The sequence below is a fragment of the Pseudophryne corroboree genome, chromosome 6 (assembly GCF_028390025.1).
Source record: "Pseudophryne corroboree isolate aPseCor3 chromosome 6, aPseCor3.hap2, whole genome shotgun sequence".
Classification (NCBI taxonomy): domain Eukaryota; kingdom Metazoa; phylum Chordata; class Amphibia; order Anura; family Myobatrachidae; genus Pseudophryne; species Pseudophryne corroboree.
Window position 1 is genome coordinate 205,964,703 of NC_086449.1, and position 26,601 is coordinate 205,991,303.

The 26,601-nt window shown below is 46.6% G+C and overlaps 1 protein-coding gene across 5 annotated transcripts in view; it reads right to left on the reverse strand.

The window, feature by feature from the left end:
* The window catches only part of CERS3 (ceramide synthase 3), a 300,147-nt gene that overhangs the window by 107,042 nt on the left and 166,504 nt on the right, over positions 1-26,601 (reverse strand). For all 5 annotated transcript variants that reach the window (XM_063925672.1, XM_063925675.1, XM_063925674.1 and 2 more), the window contains one exon: positions 10,813-10,930. In XM_063925672.1, the coding sequence (XP_063781742.1) occupies positions 10,813-10,930 (118 nt within the window). The remainder of the gene's footprint in view (positions 1-10,812; positions 10,931-26,601) is intronic.

Genomic DNA, 26,601 nt, shown 5'->3' on the forward strand with positions numbered 1-26,601 from the left:
TCTGACCAAGCAGCAGCAGCAGCACTGCACATCCACGCTGAAGCAATAGCTGGTCTCAGTATGACACCAGTGTGTGTATATATAGACTTTAGGATAGCCTCCTGCTTTCTATCAGCAGGTTCCTTTAGGGCGGCCGTATCCGGAGACGGTAGTGCCACCTTTTTAGACAAACGTGTGAGCGCTTTATCCACCCTAGGGGGAGTTTCCCAACGTGACCTATCCTCTGGCGAGAAAGGGAACGCCATTAGTAATTTTTTTGAAATCACCAATTTTTTTATCAGGGAAAGCCCTCGCTTCTTCACACACTTCATTTAATTCTTCAGATGGGGGAAAACTATTGGTAGTTTTTTCTCCCCAAACATAATACCCTTTTTTGAGGTACCTGGGTTTATATCAGAAATGTGTAAAACCTCTTTCATTGCCTCAATCATGCAACGAATGGCCCTAGTGGACATTAAATTTGACTCATCGTCGTCGACACTGGTATCAGTATCCGTGTCGACATCTGTGTCTGCCATCTGAGGTAGTGGGCGTTTTAGAGCCCCTGATGGCCTTTGAATTGCCTGGGCAGGCACGAGCTGAGAAGCCGGCTGTCCCGCATTTGGCATGTCGTCAATTTTTTTATGTAAGGAGTCGACACTTGCACGTAATTCCTTCCATAAGTCCATCCACTCAGGTGTCTGCCCCGCAGGTCAGGTGTCTGCCCCGCAGGGGGTGACATCACATTTATAGGCATCTGCTCCGCCTCCACATAAGTCTCCTCAGCAAACATGTCGACACAGCCGTACCGACACACCGCACACACACACACACACAGGGAATGCTCTTAAAGGAGACAGGACCCCACAAAAGCCCTTTGGGGAGACAGAGAGAGAGTATGCCAGCACACACCAGAGCGCTATATAATGCAGGGACTAACTGATTATGTCCCCTATAGCCGCTATAATATTTACTGCGCCTCAAATTTGTGCCCCCCCTCTCTTTTTTACCCTTTTCTGTAGTGTAGACTGCAGGGGAGAGTCAGGGAGCTTCCTTCCAGCGGAACTGTGAGGGAGAAATGGCGCCAGTGTGCTGAGGGAGATGGCTCCGCCCCTTTTTCGGCGGACTTTTCTCCCGCTTTTTTCTGTATTCTGGCAGGGGTAATTACCACATATATAGCCTCTGGGGCTATATATTGTGGTTATTTTGCCAGCCAAGGTGATTTTATTGCTGCTCAGGGCGCCCCCCCCCCCCCCCCCAGCGCAGTGCACCCTCAGTGACCGGAGTGTGAAGTGTGTATGAGGAGCAATGGCGCACAGCTGCAGTGCTGTGCGCTACCTTGGTGAAGACTGAAGTCTTCTGCCGCCGATTTTCCGGACCATCTTCTTGCTTCTGGCTCTGTAAGGGGGACGGCGGCGCGGCTCCGGGAACGAACACCAAGGACGGGTCCTGCGGTCGATCCCTCTGGAGCTAATGGTGTCCAGTAGCCTAAGAAGCCCAAGCAAGCTGCAAGCAGGTAGGTTCGCTTCTTCTCCCCTTAGTCCCTCGTTGCAGTGAGCCTGTTGCCAGCAGGTCTCACTGTAAAATAAAAAACCTAACATATACTTTCTTTCTAGGAGCTCAGGAGAGCCCCTAGTGTGCATCCAGCTCGGCCAGGCACAGAAATCTAACTGAGGTCTGGAGGAGGGGCATAGAGGGAGGAGCCAGTGCACACCAGGTAGTACCAAATCTTTCTTATAGTGTGCCCAGTCTCCTGCGGAGCCCGTCTATTCCCCATGGTCCTTACGGAGTCCCCAGCATCCACTAGGACGTCAGAGAAACTAGGATGTTTAAAATTTTACATGAAATAAAAAAAATCTTTAAAAAAAAAAAACATGTAAGAGAAAACGTAAAATAATTATTTATTTAAAAAAATTAACAATAAGGAGCATGCGCAATTATCCCTTCCCTCTGGAGAGCCACTACCCCTCCTACCCAAAGGGTATGATTTTCTAGAATGGACTTCTGTATGAACATGGATGATATTCTCCTGGCCTCAGGAGATAGACGGTCTGATTTTACTGCCATATAATTCCCTGGCTAAATTGTAAATCTTCATCAGCATATGCCGATTATGTTATCTCAACAACCGTAATGAATTCAGGGAATGTATCTTAAGAAGCTAATACTAGATCCCCACAGTAGGCCTCCCTGGTTTGGTCACCTTCCTCTTTCTTCTGATCCTTCTTTTAACCTCTTCTTCCCCATCCCTTTCTCTAATCTAACTTTATTTTCCTAATTGATGTACATTCAATTTTCAGTGGCATTACGTCGGATGTTGGTTGTATCAATTGTATACTAAGCTTGCAAAATTTTAAATATTTTCCCGTTTTGAATGTATATGTTACTTCTACTACTCACTGTGTGTCGAGTAATGATATCTTTGTATACATGCCACGACGGCTGCCTTTTTTGCTTATGCTCTAATATATACTTCTTCATTCTTTCAATAAAAACAGACTATACAAAAAAAGTCAATAAAATTCTTTAAAATAATAATAAATAATAATTAAAATAAATATAATATTATTATTCATTATTATTATTCCTACTACTACATTATGTAGATGTGAAATCCTGAAGTTAATTTTGTTGTTTACTGTATAAGAAAGAGTATTTTTTTGCCCTTAATAGGTTTAAAATATTCCTACTTCCAGGTGCTGCGTTCTGTTTACTGAGCAAACATTTTCCAATTTACTTGATTCCCATTCAGTTTGGCAACATCTCTAGGGACATCCCCATGGGTTGTGGTAAACCTTATGACTCGTATAAGGAAAGCAGAAATATCATCTGGCAATACTTCAAGTGATGTATTGGGAGCAATAGAAACTGACCAGACAACAGAATCTCTCCAATCCTATGACCGGATTATGAGTTGAGGATACTTTACAACATGCAATTACACTCTTGGGAGTGGAGAAGCAAAAGACCCAGGATTTATTCACATTTGTGCAACTGTATGACAATATCCAGCTATGTACAAGGCTTCATCTCCTGGATAGGCTAGTCTCAATTATGGATATAGTTCCATGGGTGAGACAATGAATAAGAAAACTACTAATGGAACATGCTGAAGTACAGTCGATGAGGGCTGTTTCTATACTACCAGGTACATCTGGAACAATCCACACGGATGTCTGGCCAGGTGGAAAATTGGAAAACAATTAAACTTTGCTATCAGCTATAGTACCTGATATTAACTACAGACACAAGTGTCAGGATGGGATGCATGGGTTCACTACGGCTGGCCGGCGGTCGGGCTCCCGGCGACCAGCATCCCGGCGCCGGGAGCCCGACCGCCGGCTTACCGACAGCTTGGCGAGCGCAAATGAGCCCCTTGCGGGCTCGCTGCGCTTGCCACGCTACGGGCACGGTGGCGCGCTACGCGCGCCACACTATTTTATTCTCCCTCTATGGGGGTCGTGGACCCCCACGAGGGAAAATAATTGTCGGTATGCCGGCTGTCGGGCTCCCGGCGCCGGTATACTGAGCGCCGGGAGCCCGACCGCCGGCAAACAGAAGACCACCCGGGATGCATACCTGCTCAGCACATAGTACATGGATGGTAGAGTTCTTGAGTTTGTTTTTTCTTGTAACCATCAAGAAATGAAAATGATATGTAAAGTAATAAGTCGTCCTCTGAATTACTTGGAAGAAGTTAATAAAATCATAGAAACATAAAATTTGACGGCAGATAAGAACCACTTGGCCCATCTAGTCTTCCCCTTTTTTTTACCATATTTTTAACTCAAACCTTATTTGATCCTTATTTCTTTGTAAAGGTATCCTTATGTGTATCCCATGCATGTTTAAATTGCTCTACCGTCTTAGCCTCTAGCACCTCTGATGGGAGGCTATTCCACTTGTCCACTCCCCTTTCTGTGAAGTAATTTACCTCCTCCTCCGCTTCTCTTCTGGACTTTGTTAAAACCCTTGATATATTTGAAGGTTTCTATCATGTCCACCCCTTTCCCTTCTCTACTCCAAACTATACATATTGAGATTTTTTAATCTTTCTGCACCTGAAGGTGTTCTCAGACGACTTAGCAGTGGTGGCCTACTTGACCACAGGTTGGTACCATAGGACCACTTCAAATAAGCAAAAGTAAAAAATGAGTCATGGTATGGGCAGAAAGTGCCTGAATCCCCTCTCAGCACTCTGGGCCAGGCAGAAGATATAACAGCAGATTTTCTCAACAGAAAGCAGGTCCCCCCAGGAAAATAGGCAAATGTTCCAGGCCATGATAAGGATTTGGCCAGAGATAGATAGGATGAGAACACACCCAAGGTGTAAAGTGGTTGTGCGGTTTCTCCAAATTTGTCTGCCAGAGACACAAGGCATGGATGGGTTCTCACTAAGGTGGTTGTTTTCATATGGGTTATGTGTCTTCACCATTCCCTATGATAACTAGTAAACTGTAGAAAATCAAAAGAGCATGTGTAGGTAGTTGTAATTCTATCTTACTGGCCGAAAACAGCAGGATTCTCTTCTGCTCTATAAATGGCAGTGACATTACCAATCAGATTGTATATACTTCATCAGAGACCATTGCTTCACTCTAGTCGGCCGAGCTTCATCTACTGGTATAGGGATTGACAAGAAATCGTTGAAGCGAAAAGGACGGTTTAATCAAGTATATCTACTCTTATACAGGCAAGAAAAGAAGCCTCCTCATCAAATCTGGAAGACTTTATTTCCTGGACAGATTCTAAGCTCCTTGTTTTGAAAACAGAAACGTCTCAGGTCTGGCAGTTCCTGCACAATGGCTTTATGAAAGTGCTAGCGGTGTCAACAGTACAATACAGATATCTGCTCTTCGCTTCTTCCTGGACAAAAGGCTAGCACAGAGTGAGTGAATTGCAAGCTCTATGGGCAGAGAAGTTTCTCTGAAATATCAGAGGAGAGAAATTGTGTATGCTGGATATTTTCAGAGCAATATCTAGTTAGCTAATCAGAGTGAAATGATTTCTGTAAATGAACCACTCATTGGTTCTTCCATCAGGAATAAAATAAGAATTTACTTACCGATAATTCTATTTCTCGTAGTCCGTAGTGGATGCTGGGGACTCCGTAAGGACCATGGGGAATAGCGGCTCCGCAGGAGACAGGGCACAAAAGTAAAAGCTTTAGGATCAGGTGGTGTGCACTGGCTCCTCCCCCTATGACCCTCCTCCAAGCCTCAGTTAGGATACTGTGCCCGGACGAGCGTACACAATAAGGAAGGATTTTGAATCCCGGGTAAGACTCATACCAGCCACACCAATCACACTGTACAACCTGTGATCTGAACCCAGTTAACAGCATGATAACAGCGGAGCCTCTGAAAAGATGGCTCACAACAAAAATAACCCGATTTTTGTAACAATAACTATGTACAAGTATTGCAGACAATCCGCACTTGGGATGGGCGCCCAGCATCCACTACGGACTACGAGAAATAGAATTATCGGTAAGTAAATTCTTATTTTCTCTGACGTCCTAAGTGGATGCTGGGGACTCCGTAAGGACCATGGGGATTATACCAAAGCTCCCAAACGGGCGGGAGAGTGCGGATGACTCTGCAGCACCGAATGAGAGAACTCCAGGTCCTCCTCAGCCAGGGTATCAAATTTGTAGAATTTTGCAAACGTGTTTGCCCCTGACCAAGTAGCAGCTCGGCAAAGTTGTAAAGCAGAGACCCCTCGGGCAGCCGCCCAAGATGAGCCCACCTTCCTTGTGGAATGGGCATTTACATATTTTGGCTGTGGCAGGCCTGCCACAGAATGTGCAAGCTGAATTGTACTACACATCCAACTAGCAATCGTCTGCTTAGAAGCAAGAGCACCCAGTTTGTTGGGTGCATACAGGATAACAGCAAGTCAGTTTTCCTGACTCCAGCCGTCCTGGAAACCTATATTTTCAGGGCCCTGACAACATCTAGCAACTTGGAGTCCTCCAAGTCCCTAGTAGCCGCAGGTACCACAATAAGCTGGTTCAGTTGAAACGCTGACACCACCTTAGGGAGAAACTGGGGACGAGTCCGCAGCTCTGCCCTGTCCGAATGGACAATCAGATATGGGCTTTTGTGAGACAAAGCCGCCAATTTTGACACTCGCCTGGCCGAGGCCAGGGCCAACAGCATGGTCACTTTCCATGTGAGATATTTCAAATCCACAGATTTGAGCGGTTTAAACCAATGTGATTTGAGGAATCCCAGAACTACGTTGAGATCCCACAGTGCCACTGGAGGCACAAAAGGGGGTTGTATATGCAGTACTCCCTTGACAAACTTCTGGACTTCAGGAACTGAAGCCAATTCTTTCTGGAAGAAAATCGACAGGGCCGAAATTTGAACCTTAATGGACCCCAATTTGAGGCCCATAGACACTCCTGTTTGTAGGAAATGCAGGAATCGACCGAGTTGAAATTCCTCCGTGGGGGCCTTCTTGGCCTCACACCATGCAACATATTTTTGCCAAATGCGGTGATAATGTTGTGCGGTCACCTCCTTCCTGGCTCTGACCAGGGTAGGGATGACCTCTTCCGGAATGCCTTTTTCCCTTAGGATCCGGCGTTCAACCGCCATGCCGTCAAACGCAGCCGCGGTAAGTCTTGGAACAGACATGATCCTTGCTGAAGCAAGTCCCTTCTTAGTATCTCTTGACGTGTCGTCGGAATCAGCTGCGATATTGGAATATTTAGAATCCACCCGTGCTGTCGTAGAACTACTTGAGATAGTGCTACTCCGACCTCCAACTGTTCTCTGGACCTTGCCCTTATCAGGAGATCGTCCAAGTAAGGGATAATTAAGACGCCTTTTCTTTGAAGAAGAATCATCATTTCGGCCATTACCTTGGTAAAGACCCGGGGTGCCGTGGACAATCCAAACGGCAGCGTCTGAAACTGATAGTGACAGTTCTGTACCACGAACCTGAGGTACCCTTGGTGAGAAGGGCAAATTGGGACATGGAGGTAAGCATCCTTGATGTCCAGGGACACCATATAGTCCCCTTCTTCCTGGTTCGCTATCACTGCTCTGAGTGACTCCTTCTTGATTTGAACCTTTGTATGTAAGTGTTCAAAGATTTCAGATTTAGAATAGGTCTCACCGAGCCGTCTGGCTTCAGTACCACAAATAGTGTGGAATAATACCCCTTTCCTTGTTGTAGGAGGGGTACTTTGATTATCACCTGCTGGGAATACAGCTTGTGAATTGTTTCCAATACTGCCTCCCTGTCGGAGGGAGACGTTGGTAAAGCAGACTTCAGGAACCTGCGAGGGGGAGACGTCTCGAATTTCCAATCTGTACCCCTGGGATACTACTTGTAGGATCCAGGGGTCCACTTGCGAGTGAGCCCACTGCGTGCTGAAACTCTTGAGACGACCCCCCACCGCACCTGAGTCCGCTTGTACGGCCCCAGCGTCATGCTGAGGACTTGGCAGAAGCGGTGGAGGGCTTCTGTTCCTGGGAAGGGGCTGCCTGCTGCAGTCTTCTTCCCTTTCCTCTACCCCTGGGCAGATATGACTGGCCTTTGCCCGCTTGCCCTTATGGGGACGAAAGGACTGAGGCTGAAAAGACGGTGTCTTTTTCTGCTGAGATGTGACTTGGGGTAAAAAAGGTGGATTTTCCAGCTGTTGCCGTGGCCACCAGGTCCGATGGACCGACCCCAAATAACTCCTCCCCTTTATACGGCAATACTTCCATGTGCCGTTTGGAATCTGCATCACCTGACCACTGTCGTGTCCATAAACATCTTCTGGCAGACATGGACATCGCACTTACTCTTGATGCCAGAGTGCAAATATCCCTCTGTGCATCTTGCATATATAGAAATGCATCCTTTAAATGCTCTATAATCAATAAATTACTGTCCCTGTCAAGGGTATCAATATTTTCAGTCAGGGAATCCGACCAAGCCACCCCAGCGCTGCACATCCAGGCTGAGGCGATCGCTGGTCGCAGTATAACACCAGTATGTGTGTATATACTTTTTAGGATATTTTCCAGCCTCCTATCAGCTGGCTCCTTGAGGGCGGCCGTATCTGGAGACGGTAACGCCACTTGTTTTGATAAGCGTGTGAGCGCCTTATCCACCCTAGGGGGTGTTTCCCAACGCGCCCTAACTTCTGGCGGGAAAGGGTATAACGCCAATAATTTTCTATCGGGGGAAACCCACGCATCATCACACACTTCATTTAATTTATCTGATTCAGGAAAAACTACAGGTAGTTTTTTCACACCCCACATAATACCCTTTTTTGTGGTACTTGTAGTATCAGAAATATGTAACACCTCCTTCATTGCCCTTAACATGTAACGTGTGGCCCTAATGGAAAATACGTTTGTTTCTTCACCGTCGACACTGGAGTCAGTGTCCGTGTCGACCGACTGAGGTAATGAGGGTTTTAAAGACCCTGACGGTGTTTGAGACGCCTGGACAGGTACTAATTGGTTTGCCGGCCGTCTCATGTCGTCAACCGACCTTGCAGCGTGTTGACATTATCACGTAATTCCCTAAATAAGCCATCCATTCCGGTGTCGACTCCCTAGAGAGTGACATCACCATTACAGGCAATTGCTCCGCCTCCTCACCAACATCGTCCTCATACATGTCGACACACACGTACCGACACACAGCACACACACAGGGAATGCTCTGATAGAGGACAGGACCCCATTAGCCCTTTGGGGAGACAGAGGGAGAGTTTGCCAGCACACACCAAAACGCTATAATTATACAGGGACAACCTTATATAAGTGTTTTCCCTTATAGCATCTTAATATATAATAATATCGCCACATAAAATGCCCCCCCTCTCTGTTTTAACCCTGTTTCTGTAGTGCAGTGCAGGGGAGAGCCTGGGAGCCTTCCTAGCAGCGGAGCTGTGTAGGAAAATGGCGCTGTGTGCTGAGGAGAATAGGCCCCGCCCCCTTTTCGGTGGGCTTCTTCTCCCGTTTTTCTGACAACCTGGCAGGGGTTAAATACATCCATATAGCCCCAGAGGCTATATGTGATGTATTTTTAGCCAGCATAGGTACTTTCATTGCTGCCCAGGGCGCCCCCCCCAGCGCCCTGCACCCTCAGTGACCGTTGGGGTGAAGTGTGCTGAGAGCAATGGCGCACAGCTGCAGTGCTGTGCGCTACCTCATGAAAACTGAGAAGTCTTCAGCCGCCGGTTTCTGGACCTCTTCTCTCTTCGGCATCTGCAAGGGGGTCGGCGGCGCGGCTCCGGTGACCCATCCAGGCTGTACCTGTGATCGTCCCTCTGGAGCTAGTGTCCAGTAGCCTAAGAAGCCAATCCATCCTGCACGCAGGTGAGTTCACTTCTTCTCCCCTAAGTCCCTCGTTGCAGTGAGCCTGTTGCCAGCAGGACTCACTGAAAATAAAAAACCTAACAAAACTTTTACTCTAAGCAGCTCTTTAGGAGAGCCACCTAGATTGCACCCTTCTCGGCCGGGCACAAAAACCTAACTGAGGCTTGGAGGAGGGTCATAGGGGGAGGAGCCAGTGCACACCACCTGATCCTAAAGCTTTTACTTTTGTGCCCTGTCTCCTGCGGAGCCGCTATTCCCCATGGTCCTTACGGAGTCCCCAGCATCCACTTAGGACGTCAGAGAAAATAAGCTAGTTACCAACTAAACAGGCCTTTGAAAGATGGATTATAAAACCGTGTCCATTATCAAAATGAACGTTGCAAGGTACTGGAAGTTCTTAACGGGCTTCTCAACTACAACAGTATCAACATTATGGGGTGAAGACAGTTCAGGCATCAGTGAAAACATCTGTGTGACACCAGCTTGACTCTCTATAAATATGTTATGGAGTCACTATGCTTTAAATATAAGGAACACCCACTTGGAAGTCAAGTTCTGCAAGTTATATAGTTTTATATCTTAAATGGCACTTGTATAAATATATACCTTGAAGTCTTGACTGTTACTAGCCCTCCCTGTATTCTGCCTTGGTATGTCTCAGGATAACGGCTGCCATGAAGGAACGAAGAAGAAAATAGCGAATTATACTCATCAATAATTCCATTTCTTCAAGTGGCTCCATGGCAGCCTACAGAATATCCTCCCTTTATTTTGTTTTTTTCTCCCCAGGAACAGAGTACTGGGAGACACTCAAAAGACTAGGGAGGAAGAGGAGGAGCTGGACTATATGCACCAGGTGGGCGGTTCTTGGAAAATACTTCCTGTCTAAACATAGGAGAATGGGATGTAATCTCAGGCTAAGACCGTTATCCATTGTTAATTCATATAAATCATGTCTATGTTAGCACACTAGCTATCTGCACATGGTCTAATACTCACACGTGCTGCATGTAGTTCCTTCTCCTTGCTGAACCCAATGTCCACTGAAATAATCACAGTATAAAATGCTCTATAGCCCGATACATACAAACTGTAGAAATTATGAAAGTATCAAAACAGCATTTCCCTAGCAGATAAAAAATGCTCAGAAAACGTCATGAAAACACCAGTACACCAAGACACTCATGATTCGCACTAAGAGTACCAATGTAGCCTTGCAAGAGATAGACAGGAAACAGCAAACAGAACAAGCACAGACTTTATTTTGTGGTTGGCACCAAGACACTGGTGGGACCATTTTAAGCAAAGCATGTGCTCTATAATCATGTTTACAAGAGACACAGAGCTTGACTGTGTGAAATGAGCCATAATATGCCATTTAAGCTGAGACTTTACAAAAAGATATTGAAAGACCAGCAAGCAACAAAATGCAAGCTCTCATGGCCAGGAACAGAACATCACGCTGCTGCATACAGGGCTCAGCAGCTAAAATACTTACTGCAGATGGGTGTTTGGAGCACGAGATGTAGAAATTTTCCAAGACCGGATTAATTGAGGCTTTTAGTCGGACTTTGCTCTTTATCCCCATAGATCTGGCCACAGGTGTAGCAACGGCCCTGTGGAAATACAGATACAGATCAAAGTCAGACCGATATCTTACTATGAATGCAAATTATTAACCCTGTATGAGCAGGAATTCCCCAGGACAGGTAACCCTATGGGACTCCCGCTGACTGAAGGTACATTCTGTATAGGTTAGTGCCTGCAGGGATGCGTGCTATATGCTTTTCAGATGTATCCCACACATATATTTACAGGGAAAAATACATTGAACTGCCTAACAGTCTTATGTAACAACTTGTATTACGCAAACTTTACATGATGATAGAATTAAAGAATACACAAATGCTATTTAGGAACATAAAGTGCTGACCCCAGAGGAAATAAAACGTCACGATCAGATCTTTTTGCACAAGACTCTGTAAAATGTAAGCACCACTAAAAACATCTCCAAGCGCCATCCGTCCATGCAGTGTGACCAGGAAACGGGTCGCATCGACACATCAACCCATTCACACCGCACAGCGACCAGGGATGAAACAGTGTTTAACCCGGTCGACCCAGGATATTTCCCCATGGGCCCTTTCAGACCGCACGGCAACACGGGTTATGCATGCTCATGTGTAATAACCCGTGTTAGAAGCCGGCGGTCTGAAAGGGGTTTAATTAATAATAGTGAAGTGTTAAAACGGTGTATTAAATACAATATTACTAATTCCAGGAAACCAGTAATATACAAAAACCCGCACTTCAATTGCTGTATTTAAAAAACAAACTTAAATATAAAGGTCATAGTAAGGACATTATCAGAGCATGGTAGGTCATCCTTTCTCACACTAGATTGTAAGCTATCAAGAGTAAAGCTGGGTACATATCTGATGATTTTTAAATTATTTGCCTGATTCCGACACATCGGAACGACAAATTGTTAAAATCGTCCAGTGTGTACCCACTATGGCGCTGACTATGCGCCCTCCCGCCGTTGCTGCCACCATCGGCAAGTATGTATGCCGCTGCCGCCAATGTTGTGCTGGGTATCCCCGGCCTTTATTTGCACACGTGCACTTATCTCAACTATATGTGTGCCTGTGTTATGTATGTGGTATGTGGTCTTCCCCCACTCTCTAGTGGTGTGGAGTAACATATGATACAAAAACAATAATATTATAGATTACAATATTAATACGCCCTTTTCTGTGTCCCCAGGAAAACACAAGAAGGAATTATCAGATCACATAACACTGGGTCAGCTCTCTAAAACGCACATTTTAGTACAGTATAAGAACTGGGACTTAGGGGGACGTGTACTAAGCAGTGATAAAACTGGAGAAGTGAGCCAGTGGAGAAGTGGCCCATGGCAACCAATCAGCTGCTCTGTATACGTTTATGGTATGCAAATTCTAAATGTTACGTCAATGCTGATTGGTTGCCATGGGCAACTTCTCCACTGGCTCACTTCTCCACTTTTATTACCGCTTAGTACAGGTAACCCTAAATGCACTATTATATACACCGGTCAAGGGACATAAAGCGATCTCATGCTGCCAGAACACATGACAACAGTTTGACTATGAGAAGTCAAAACAGACATAGCACAATTCTTGGATTTTACCAGAATCATCAATTAGGGGTATATTCAATAACGGTCGGAAGCTGCCGTCTTGTCGGGAAGACGGCAGCTTCCGACAGTTTTAGGTCGGAAAGGGGTTCCGACCTATTCATTATGGCGCCATTTATTCCGACAAGTCGGGAAACCAGAATTGTCAGAATGCTGTCGGAATGCACGCTGATCGGCAGCTTCAGCCGCCGATCAGCGTGCATTGTCGGAAGCAGGGCCAAACCAGACAGGTTTTAGCCCCGTTTCCGACAATCTCAATCAGTCTTTAAAAAAAGTCGGATTGAGTTAAGTGATCTGAGAGCAGGAGACAGGGGAGCAGCGGGGTGAGCAGGGACCCAGCGGCAGCGTCCACCCGGCTCCAGCAAGCGGCGACCCACTTGCTGGAGCCGGGTGGACGCTGCCGTGAGCCTCCGCTGCTGCTGCCCCCCGTCTCCTCCTGTCTTCTCCCCGTCCGCTCCATCTGCTCCCCCCACCGCCGCAGACATCCGCTCACCTCCCTGCTCCCCCCTCACCTCTGGCACCGCTGACCGCTCTCCCCTCACCTCCGGCGCCGCTTACAGCTCTCCCCTCACCTCCGGTGCCGCTGACCGCTCCCTCTGGCACCGCTGTCAGCGCACCAGCAGCGCTAACAGCAGCAGCAGGTCAGGAAACGGCCAAATCCGACTGTCGGATTTGGCCGCTCTTTTGAATAGGGGTTGTCGGGTCCATTCCGACAACTGCATGTCGGAATGGACCCAACTCTTATTGAATATACCCCTTAATCTCCAACTTCTCTCACTAGCGCATTCAGCTAAACTTCTTCCAATGAGGATGTATGCAGAAATGTTTGTTAACATTTATTATACAGTCTATGGCATAGGTCTGCAAACTGGGTCCTCAGGACCCCACACAGTGCATGTTTTGCAGGTAACCCAGCAGGTGCACAGGTGTATTAATTACTCACAGACACATTTTAAAAGGTCCACAGGTGGAGCTAATTATTTCACTTGTGATTCTGTGAGATGACCTGCAAAACATGCACTGTGTGGGGTAATAAGGACTGAGTTTGCAGTATATATTCAATTGATGTCGGATCCTTTTCCGACGGAAAGAATCCGACATTTCAGTATTCAATTCGTGGCGAAATACGACAAGATTTGGCCATTCCCGACAATGCCAATACAACTTTTTTTAAAGTAGAATTGACATTGTTGGAAACGGGGCTAAAACCTGTCGGATTTGACCACTAATCCGCCGATCCACGTGCTTTCCGACAAGTCAGATTTTCTGACTTGTCGGTTAAACGGGAGTTAGACTGAACAGGTTGAATCTGGATTCGACCTTAAACTCCCGTTTTTTTGACAAGTCAGGAAATCTGACTTGAATTAAGTATACCCCTATATGTCACCCCTGAGGAGGGGAATTAATCTGTTTTAGGGTGCGTCTAAGTAATATTCAATTACTTATCACACCAGTCATGCCCAAATGCACCGGGATTAGACATGTAAAGTGGCTAAAGCAGTGCAAAGTATCAGCGCACTACTAAATCGGCAGTATGGGTGCTCAAAAAGCCCAACTTTCGTAAATTTATGCTAGGCACCTCAGGAGACGGCAAGCAGAAATAACGGGCGCCTGTGGCACTCACGCCTGATGGCAAAACTATTAAATAGGTCTCATTGGGGGAGCCCATTACTTACACGCGCCCAACAACAATTGAATTCCTCCCTTTGTTGTTTTCAAGTTGGCCCTGCTACGGAACACTTCTGTCCCAAGTGTGTCTCACACAGATAAGACCTCGCTAACTGCTTATGGGAGTGCCAAGGATCAGATACTTCTAGACCACAGGTTCTCAAACTCGGTCCTCAGGACCCCACACGGTGCATGTTTTGCAGGTCTCCTCACAGAATCACAAGTGACATAATTAGCTCCACCTGTGGACCTTTTAAAATGTGTCAGTGAGTAATTAATACACCTGTGCACATGCTGGGTTACCTGCAAAACATGCACTGTGTGGGGACCTGAGGATCGAGTTTGAGAACCACTGCACTAGACCAAGATCTGTAAATTCTCTAATGAGTACCTGGTGAATCAATTTACTTGATCTCCTGAATGGGTGATATTTGACATATAGCTTTCAACTATGCTGAATGAGGGCCAATATCAGCACATTAAACTATCATAGCTCTTTATTAAATGCAAACATTTATTTAGGTTAAACATGTTGTACTCCAAACTGTGCCTCGGTTTACACAGAAAAATGGGATTTCTAAATCCACCAAATCTTGTAGTTACAGAAAGTGATTACTCTGTCTTTAGGCAGAGTCCTCAGTAATTACATTAACTAAAGCCAAGACCCAGAGCCAGAAGGGTAGCTAGATTGTTCTTATTCATAATTATTATAACACACTGAACATTTCCAATACATCCCCTCAGCATCTATGGACTGGCTGATTTTACAACAATCATACTTCCATTACAAGCAATGGTGGATTTTGAAAGCACTTTATATTGTGCATTAGACAAGACAGGCTTGGTATTTGTTGGTACCTTTCAATTTAGTGAAAATTTATTTATTTTAACATGAATTAATAATAGGAGTAAGTGGAACCTTGCTTACTTTGGGCCTGATTCTCTCTCACACAATGCTGATGATTCATGAACATGGTCAATGTTTTCCAACTGCGCAAGCAAAGTAGCTAAAAAGTCACAGCACATGTGCCTCACGGTGTGTACATCGAGGAACACGTGCATTTAAGACACACAGGGGTAAGTGTACACGCCCGCCCAGTTCATGACGTCAGTCCCCGACGGATTGGCCAGTGTGTATGCTCAACACACTGCCCGATCCGTCCATAGATATATCTGCCGAACAATTGATCGGCAGATATATCTTCCAGTGTGTACCCACCTTTAGAGTCTGAACCTAGCATGTGGCAGGTGCAAGTAGCATCTGATGGGAGTATCTACACACCAAGCGGGATTGTTGTATTTAAAGTGGGCATCTCAGTCCTTGCACATTAAGATGCACAATTATACACCATAGGAAGCACTACTACAGGTTGAGTATCCCTTATCCAAAATGCTTGGGACCAGAAGTATTTTGGATATTGGATTTTTCCGTATTTTGGAATAATTGCATACTATAATGAGATATCATGGTGATGGGACCTAGGTCTAAGCACAGAATGCATTTATGTTTCATATACACCTTATACACACAGCCTGAAGGTAATTTAATACAATATTTTTAATAACTGTGTATTAAACAAAGTTTGTGTACATTAAGCCATCAGAAAACAAAGGTTTCACTATCTCACTCAAAAAATTCTGTATTTTGGAATATTTGTACATGGGATACTCAGCCTGTACCAGCATTAGGTGCCACTATAGAAAAAGATGCTAAATCGGTCTGAATCAGCCCCATAATGTGCAGATGGCAGCAAAGGCAAATCGAGGCAAGATGTCACTAGGAGTTTTAACAAGAGCACTACAAGAATGTACGACTCCATGCATTCATGCTGCGGGAAACCAAGAGGGCTTTGTGGTTTCTAGAGTTTTAAAAAGGCAAAGGCCACATGTACACGCCTGCCCCAAGTACCAGATTATATGGTAGTGATGCCACAAAATAAAAGGGCTTTGACTGTATCTGATGCAGCGCTCAGCATATAATTAAACCCCTTTAAAAATGACTTCACCACAGTACATTAAGCTTTGAAGCTGGTGGCACAGACATGCAGTCACCTCTGCAGAAGCTAAAAATAGCAGCAGCTCTTTATAATCTAAGGAGAGTGGAGAGACCCCGATGTGTAGCTGAGGAGGGCATGGTTTTAGCATTTTAAGTATTACTATGGAGTATGCTGTAGCTAAATGTGCCTCACTGATGTACATTATTAGAATGATTGAACATGTTACTGTTTACACCCAATGCTACAAAAAGAAAAAGTGGGTACAGAGTACCTCTCTGTGATACTCACCTGCTCTCAAAGCCATTGCTCTGTTTAAACAAAGAAAGGTAAACCAGAGGAACAAAAGGCGCAATGCTTGAGAACAGACTACAAATGGATTTCAAAATATACACACTAATGGGGGAATACAATAATTTTTTGGACAGAGATAAGCAATGGGTGCCCCGACGCGACCGCATTACTTATAGCGCCCAAATGTACCAGGCTAAGATGCGTAAAGGCATGCATAGTCCTAAGAATACACCAATGCCTGGGTGCCCTCCCAGATATGTAATCCTTTTAAAATACATGGGGCGGCGCTTCCTGGGCTTTAAAACATCTGCAGATATCCACAAAGTTATTCCAAAGTTTTAATCATCTTTAATGATCCCGGAAGAAAACCATTAAAAACATGACTGAAACATTGGAATAACTTTGTTGACATGTACAGATGCTTTAAAGGGGGGAGTGCCGCCCCGTGTGGTAAATGATTATCGATAAATCTCTTATTATTATTGTAACATTGCAGACCGATTCTATCCAGCGTAAGTCAGTCTGTAAAGGTACCAACTAGACAATTGTTGTCACAGATGTAACCTAAAGGCTGGTCGATGTATCTCTTGAACGGCCGATACATCGCGGGACCGTCGGCCAGTGTGTACGGGCGATACGTCTGTGAACTCCGTCGTTCACAGACGTATCGCGTCGGCCGCGCAGCACAGCCGACAGCCAATATATCTAACGATATATTGGCGCGTCGCTGTGTGTGTACGGGGCGGTCGTCCGACTGCCCGTACACATGCTGCGGCGGCCGGCGGTGATTGACAGGTGAACTGGGCGGGCGCGAGCGCCCGCCCGCCCAGTTCATGACGTCAGTCCCCCGACGGATCGGGCTGTGTGTATGCACAGCACACTGCCCGATCCGTACATAGATATATCTGCAGATCAATTGATCTGCAGATATATCTAATAGTGTGTACCCACCTTTAGAGCAATAAACAAATCCTGAGCTATATTAGTACGAGGTGGCACGGTTTCTTAACACCACTGCCTATATTTCCCAGACATTGTATTTAAATGGCAAAAATATTATATGCCCCAATTATTGCATTGCATATTAATTACATTTTAAATTCCACATGCAAAACTGCCGAATATCGTCTGTTTTGAAAACCTGCCTTAGTAAAGATAGCCCCACATTCCTGTTGCAAACAGCGCTATAACATATGTACAGTATATATAGTACGTATGTTTACATGCACTCATGACTGGTAATGGCCCAGTGGCTCCAGACCAAACTCACTCAATTAGTGGATGCATTTGCAGCCTGAAAAAAAAAAAACACAGTGGAAAAAAATTCACATGAAAAAAAAAAACAAAGAAAACAAAAACGCAACTACGTGAATATGCTCTGACTCGAATACAGCATCCACCTCGGAAACAGTAGTTTTTGTACCAGACGTACAAGTGTACAAAGTATCCTAGGGTGTGGTACAAAATGTCAACAACAGAATGCCAACATGCTTTGAATGTCGATATGTCAGATGCAGACATTCAGTGTTCACATTGACATAATGTCGACAATATTTATTTAGTTATTAACAGTTTCTTATACAGCGCAGCAAATTCCGTTGCGCTTTACAACTAGACACAGTTAGTACACAGAACTGGGTAAAAACGAACAGTCATAGAGGTGCTCACAAGCTTACAATCTATGGGGAAATAGGCACTGATACACAAGAATAGGTGCTATCTATTGCATAGTTGTCCACCAGATTGTAAAGGTTCTTGGTGGGCTGCATGATATCACATCACAGTAGTGATGAACCAGGGCCAAGAGGAAGGGAGAATGAAGAAAGAGAATATGTGGGGGGGGGGGGGGGGGGTGGACTGTACTGTGGGGATATAATTGGATAGGAGAGCTATGATGGCAATGTGAGCGGTTCTGGAATTTGATAAGCTTGTCTGAATAGGTGAGTTTTCAGGGAACGCTTGAAGGTTTGAAGATTAGAGGAGAGTCTTATTGTATGTGGTAGGGCATTCCACAGAGTGGATGCAGCCCAAAGCAAGTCCTGTAATCGTGCATGGGAGCAAGTAATGAGTGTGGATGAGAGACGTAGATCTTGTGAAGGGGCCGGGTTGGGAGATAATATGAATGTCAACAGTTGTCATGTCCACCATGGAGGATACCACCTCCTCCAGCACTGAAGAATGAAATACTGAAGGGGCCTGGAATGAAAGCATGCATACGAAACCGCTTCACATGCAGCCACCATCTTCCCCAGTAGCTGCATGCAGTGTAGAATGGACACACTGTGTAGAGACAAAAAAAAAGAAAAAATCTGTGACAGGGAATACAAGTCCCTGATCCTTCTCTCGGTGCAGAAAACCCCACTTAGACACAGTGTCAAACAGAAGGGCCAGTAACACCATCTTCTGTGCCGGAACCAATTTGGACTACGATAGATTGGGGACCCAACCATTACGTTCCAAAGTTGTCATGGCAAAAGCTCCTTTGAAGGTGCCTTTATTAGCAAGTTGTCTAAATAGTGAATTATAGTAATTCCCTGACAACGCAAAATGGCTGCCATTGTTGCCATAATTTTTGTAAATACCCTTGGTGCGGTGGACAGTCTTTACGGCAGAGCCCGGGACTGAAAATGCCATGGGCCTAATGCAAAACGAAGCAGTTTGTGGTCTCGTTCCCGAATAGGTACATGGAGATATGTTTCCTTTATATAGAAGGATGTAAAAAATTCTCCTACTTCCATAGAGGCAATTACTGAACATATCGACTCCATCCCGAACCTTCTCACCCTTAAGTGTATCTGGCTTCTTTACCAAAAAAAAAAAAAGAAGATTTGAATAAAAACCTAGCCCCTGATGATGAACCGAAACCGGGACCACTACCCCTGAATCTAAAAAGGGAGAGAATTGACCCCCCCTTAAATCCTTTCTTGTGAGTCGATATCGAGGTATTGTTGGGGACGAGGACCCTCTAAGTCCAGTATGTAACCTCTGGAAAGGACTCCTCTGACTCAAAGGTCTATGGTTCACAGAAACCAGACCTCCCTGAAAGAGAAAAGACGGCCACCTATAAAAGTGCGCTGGGAGTCCTCCTGATCAGAATCATTTGAAGGATTTGTCACTCCTGCGGGTGCCAGGGTGACGGGACCCCATGGCCATACGCCCCCTGAACTGACTCATTCTCTGACCTCCTGTTGCAGCTCTGGTGGGCAGAGGCAGGAACCTACCAGAGTACCAAAAGGGCATCCACTGCTGGTGGTAACTCCCATGGGGATGTGGTTGCCACCAGTCACAAAACAGATTCCTGCCCCCTGGAAAGTCCAACCGTCGGCATGCCGGCTGACAGGGACTACTCTCACTCCTGGGGGTCCACGCAGTGAGGCTGCAGTGTGGCGTATGCAGCGAGCCTGCAAGGGGCTTCTTTGCACACACACTCCCCCCGCCGGCAACCTAAACACCAGGATCCCGGCGTCGGTATGGTGACTGGCGGTGTCCAGGACACCCATAACCAACCCTTCCCATGGAGCCGAATCCTTCTCAGCAAAAGGACAAGTGAATTTAAAACCTACTGGAAGCCGATACCCCCAGTACATCAGAGAAATGCATAAATGAAGGAAAATTCAAAACCTGTTTTTTTCTCTCTCTTAAATAACCTTGCAGAAGCCGTTTCGTCATAAGGCTCCTCGTCCTCAAGCTTTAAAGTCTGGCATGGATAAACTCAGTAAGACCCAATCTATCAGGAGACCGGTCTTCCAAACTAGAATGGTCTGTCCATTCCTGGTTCAATACCTCCCCATCCTCAGCGGAAGATCCTTTTGAATTCTCCCCTTCCGCCAAGCTATGCTCTGTCTGGGTATGCACCTGGCCTAACACTGCTTCCAAGGAAGAACAGATCCTGGAAAGTCTATCCACCTGAACAGACATATTTCTATCCATTGGGTTACTAACTAAGTCAGGGGGAGGAAAGTGAAATGGTGGAACCTGCTGCAGCGGCATAGAGAGAGACTCATTAACATTAACCTGGCCACGAGCATCTTGTATCTGCTTAGCCAGATCCGCAATCGACTGAGCCATAACCCCTGCCCATGCCGGTAACACCTCTTCTGACGAGCACAGCATAGACACCTCAATCTCACAATCTGCACACAGGGCTCCTTGCACTCTACTCCCCATAAGGAGTTTGGCAAAACATTTATAACATTTATAACATGTATAATGTAATGCAGCCCGCTTAACCTGAGGAGGTTGGTCCCCCTTTGTAGACATACTGTTACCCACCAACGGTAACTTACACAGAACAAAAGACCTACAGCCTAAGGGCATAATTCATACCTGATCGCTAGGCTGCGTTTTCGTACAGCCTGCGATCAGGTCTGAACTGCGCATGCGTACGCACAATGCGCAGGCGCGTCAGTCCGCAGAGACTGGGAACGACGGATTGTGCGAGAGAAGCGATTGCACGGGCGATCGCAAGGTGACTGACAGGAAGAGGCCATTTGTGGGTGGTAACTGACCGTTTTTAAGGAATGTCCGGAGAAACGCAGGAAGTACCAGGCGTTTGAAGAGAGGGAATCTGACTCAGCTCCGGCCCCGATCATTGCACTGGAAGAGTAAGTCCTGGTCTGTGCAGAGACTGCACAAACTTCTGTTTGTGCAGCTCTCTTGCACATGCGATCGCACCCCTACATAGCGATTTCCCCCTGTAGGCAGCGACTACCTGATCGCAGGGATGCAAAAAACGCACCCCGGCGATCAGGTCTGAAATTAGGCCCTAAGTCTATATAATGGGAGAGAGAAGAGAGAGAAGAAAAACAAAAACCAAAAGCTTTTTTTCCCCTAATAAACAAAAGAAAATAACCCAAGTACTTATAAAGAAAAGAAAAGAAAAAAACTCCCTTAACTACACTACTCTAGCAACTTTAACAAGAAAACAAGGCAAGAAAAACCACAGCTTGTTTCTTTCTACTATACCACACTTACCAGCCTGTGGCCTCCTCAGCAGCAGCAGCAGCAGCAAGGAGCAGCAGGCATCTTCCCTTTTTCAGTCAATCCTCCAGGAAACAGCAGGAAATCCCAACCCGGAAGGACCTTCCACAGGTCACTGGGAGCAAGAAGACGTCCACCATTACCAGATGGAGCTTCTAATATCCAGGTAAGTACCTTCTTTCAATTGCTTCACTGCGCCTCCTGTGCCCCCTCAGTGGTAACCAGAGCTCTGAAAGAGTGACCGAACCCCTGCCCATGCCATTTCCTTGCCACAGGAACCGCCTTTTGGTTGTCCAGCATAACTGAAATAGTAAGCTGCATCGCCGGTCACAGCTGTAGCCTCCAGAAAAAATGGATGCTATGGGTGCCTGGTGACCGGGGCCCAGAGCAGGATTGTGAGCAGACACCTGGTACCAGTACTGCTCCTAATACCCACTCCTCCAGCCTTGATCCCATATGGGGATTCAGGCTCTACGATTTAAAGTAAAACCTTTAGGCTAGGGGGGAAAAAAACAACAACAATAATAATATATATATATATATATATATATATATATATATATATATATAGAGAGAGAGAGAGAGAGAGAGAGAGAGAGAGAGAGAGACACATATACATACAAGATACGGCACTCAACTCATCCCACTATGCAGCTTGTATGCAGCTTGCCAGGTGCCCTCCGTATCGACCGTTATTGCAGTCGACCACATACAAAACATCACGAATAGGCGGCACTCCGGACAGGAAATAAAGACTAAATAGCCACAGTCATCTTGTATTAAATCTTATACACACACACTCTCTTCGTGCCTGCTCCTTTTTGGCACAAAAAAAAAAAAAAAAAGAACTGGGGTAGCTAAGAGAAGGCGAGGGTATATAAGGGAGGGGGAGTTTCAGTCAATTATTTTAGTGCCTATTCCTCTGTACCTCCCTCATAAACCTGCGTCAGTGCTTCCCAGATAGGACAACAGACAGAAAAAATAAGAATTTACTCACCGGTAATTCTATTTCTCGTAGTCCGTAGTGGATGCTGGGCACTCCGTAAGGACCATGGGGAATACACGGGCTCCGCAGGAGACTGGGCACTCTAAAAGAAAGATTAGGTACTATCTGGTGTGCACTGGCTCCTCCCTCTATGCCCCTCCTCCAGACCTCAGTTAGGGAAACTGTGCCCGGAAGAGCGGACACTACAAGGAAAGGATTTGGAATCCAGGGTAAGACTCATACCAGCCACACCAATCACACCATACAACTTGTGATAACCATACCCAGTTAACAGTATGAACAACAACTGAGCCTGAATCAACAGATGGCTCATAACAATAACCCTTTAGTAAGCAATAACTATATACACGTATTGCAGAAGAAGTCCGCACTTGGGACGGGCGCCCAGCATCCACTACGGACTACGAGAAATAGAATTACCGGTGAGTAAATTCTTATTTTCTCTGACTTCCTAGTGGATGCTGGGGACTCCGTAAGGACCATGGGGATTATACCAAAGCTCCCAAACGGGCGGAAGAGTGCGGACGACTCTGCAGCACCGAATGAGCAAACTCAAGGTCCTCCTCAGCCAGGGTATCAAACTTGTAGAACTTTGCAAATGTGTTTGAACCCGACCAAGTAGCAGCTCGGCAAAGCTGTAAAGCCGAGACCCCTCGGGCAGCCGCCCAAGAAGAGCCCACCTTCCTTGTGGAATGGGCTTTTACTGATTTTGGATGCGGCAATACAGCCGCAGAGTGAGCCAGCTGAATGGTGCTACAGATCCAGTGAGCAATAGTCTGCTTCGAAGAAGGAGCGCCAACCTTGTTGGCTGCATACAGAATAAACAGCGAGTCAGACTTTCTGACTCCCGCCGTTCCGGAAACATAAATTTTCAAAGCCCGGACTACGTCCAGCAACTTGGAATCCTCCAAGTCCCTAGTAGCCGCAGGCACCACAATAGGTTGGTTCAAATGAAACGATGATACCACCTTAGGGAGAAATTGGGGACGAGTCCTCAATTCTGCCCTGTCCATATGGAAGATCAGATAGGGGCTTTTACATGACAAAGCCGCCAATTCTGACACACGCCTAGCCGAAGCTAAGGCCAATAGCATAACCACTTTCCACGAGAGATATTTTAGCTCCACGGTCTTAAGTGGCTCAAACCAGTGGGATTTCAGGAAATCCAACACAACGTTAAGATCCCAAGGTGCCACTGGTGGCACAAAAGGAGGCTGAATATGCAGCACTCCCTTTACAAACGTCTGAACCTCAGGCAGTGAAGCCAGTTCTTTTTGAAAGAAAATGGATAGGGCCGAGATCTGAACCTTTATGGACCCTAATTTGAGGCCCATAGTCACACCTGACTGTAGGAAATGCAGAAAACGACCCAACTGGAAGTCCTCTGTAGGGGCCTTCCTGGCCTCACACCAAACAACATATTTCCGCCATATGCGGTGATAATGCTTTGCTGTCACATCCTTCCTAGCTCTGATCAGCGTAGGAATTACTTCATCTGGTATACCCTTTTCCGCTAGGATCCGGCGTTCAACCGCCATGCCGTCAATCGCAGCCGCGGTAAGTCTTGGAACAGACAGGGCCCCTGCTGCAACAGGTCCTGTCTGAGAGGCAGAGGCCATGGGTCCTCTGTGACCATCTCTTGAAGTTCTGGGTACCAAGTCCTTCTTGGCCAATCCGGAACAATGAGTATTGTTCTCACTCCTCTTTTTCTTACTATTCTCAGTACCTTGTGTATGAGAGAAAGAGGAGGAAACGCATATACCGACTGGAACACCCACGGAGTTACCAGTGCGTCCACAGCTATCACCTGAGGGTCCCTTGACCTGGCGCAATATTTTTTTAGCTTTTTGTTTAGGCGGGACGCCATCATGTCCACCTGTGGTCGTTCCCACCGATTTGCAATCTGCTCGAAGACTTCTTGATGAAGTCCCCACTCTCCCGGGTGGAGGTCGTGCCTGCTGAGGAAGTCTGCTTCCCAGTTATCCACTCCCGGAATGAACACTGCTGACAGTGCTTGTACGTGATTCTCCGCCCAACGAAGAATCCTTGTGGCTTCCGCCATCGCCACCCTGCTTCTTGTGACGCCCTGTCGGTTTACATGGGCGACTGCCGTGATGTTGTCTGACTGAATCAGCACTGGTTGGTCTCGAAGCAGGGGCTCCGCTTGACTCAGGACGTTGTATATGGCCCTTAATTCCAGTATGTTTATGTGCAGACGAGTCTCCTGACTTGACCACAGCCCCTGGAAGTTTCTTCCCTGAGTGACTGCCCCCCATCCGCGGAGGCTTGCATCCGTGGTCACCAGGACCCAGTCCTGTATGCCGAACCTGCGGCCCTCGAGAAGATGAGCACTCTGCAGCCACCACAGAAGAGACACCCTGGCCCTCGGGGACAGGGCGATCAGCCGATGCATCTGAAGATGCGATCCGGACCACTTGTCCAACAGATCCCACTGAAAGATCCTGGCATGGAACCTGCCGAAAGGAATGGCTTCGTATGACGCTACCATCTTTCCCAGGACTCGCGTGCAGTGATGCACCGACACCTGCTTTGGTTTCAGGAGATCCCTGACCATGGTCACTAACTCCTGAGCCTTCTCCTCCGGGAGAAATACCTACTTCTGTTCTGTGTCCAGAATCATGCCCAGGAAGGGCAGACGCGTCGTAGGAATCAGCTGCGACTTTGGAATATTCAGAATCCAGCCGTGCCGTAGCAACACTTCCTGAGAGTGCGCTACGCTGACCAACAACTGCTCTCTGGACCTCGCCTTTATGAGGAGATCGTCCAAGTACGGGATAACTGTAACTCCTTGCTTCCGGAGAAGTACCATCATCTTCGCCATTACCTTGGTAACGACTCTCGGTGCCGTGGATATACCAAACGGCAACGTCTGGAATTGGTAATGACAGTCCTGTACCACAAACCTGAGGTACTCCTGGTGAGGCGTATAAATGGGGACATGCAAGTACGCATCCTTGATGTCCAGAGATACCATAAAATCCCCCTCTTCCAGGCTGGCAATGACCGCTCTGAGCGATTCCATTTTGAACCTGAACTTTTTCATGTAAATGTTCAAGGATTTTAAATTTAGAATGGGTCTTACCGAACCGTCCGGTTTCGGTACCACAAACAGTGTGGAATAGTAACCCCTTCCCTGCTGAAGGGGGGGTACCATTATTATCACTTGCTGGAGATACATCTTGTGAATAGCCGTCAGGACTATCTCCCTCCCCGTGGGAGAAGCTGGCAAGGCGGATTTTAGGTAACGGTAAGGGGGCGTCACTTCGAATTCCAGCTTGTATCCCTGAGATACAATTTGTATAGCCCAAGGATCCACTTGTGAGCGAACCCACTGGTTGCAGAAATTTCGGAGACGCGCCCCCACCGCTCCTGGCTCCGCCTGTGGAGCCCCAGCGTCATGCGGTGGACTTAATGGAAGCAGGGGAGGACTTTTGTTCCTGAGAACTGGCTGCATGGTGCAGCTTCTTTCCTCTACCCCTGCCTCTGGCAAGAAAGGATGCACCTCTGACTCTCTTGCTTTTTTGAAAACGAAAGGACTGCATTTGGTAATACGGTGCTTTCTTAGGCTGTGAGGAAACCTGTGGCAAGAAAGTCGACTTTCCAGCTGTCGCTGTGGATACGAGGTCCGAGAGACCGTCCCCAAACAATTCCTCACCCTTATAAGGCAAGACCTCCATGTGTTTTTTAGAGTCGGCATCCCCTGTCCATTGCCGAGTCCATAAGACCCTCCTGCAGAAATGGACATTGCATTTATTCGAGAGTCCAGCAGGCAAATGTCCCTCTGGGCATCCCGCATATATAAGACGACGTCTTTAATATGGCTAAGTGTTAGCAATACAATATCCCTGTCCAGGGTATCCAACCCCTCTGACAGAGTATCTGTCCATGCTGCAACAGCACTGCACATCCAAGCTGAAGCAATAGCCGGTCTCAGTAGAGTACCAGAGTGTGTATACACAGACTTCAAGATACCTTCCTGCTTCCTATCCGCAGGTTCCTTTAGGGCGGCCGTATCCTGAGACGGCAGGGCCACTCTTTTAGATAAGCGCGTCAGGGCCTTGTCAACCCTAGGGGAGGATTCCCAGCGTAACCTATCTGTTGGCGGGAAAGGGTACGCCATTAGTATTCTCTTGGGAATCACCACTT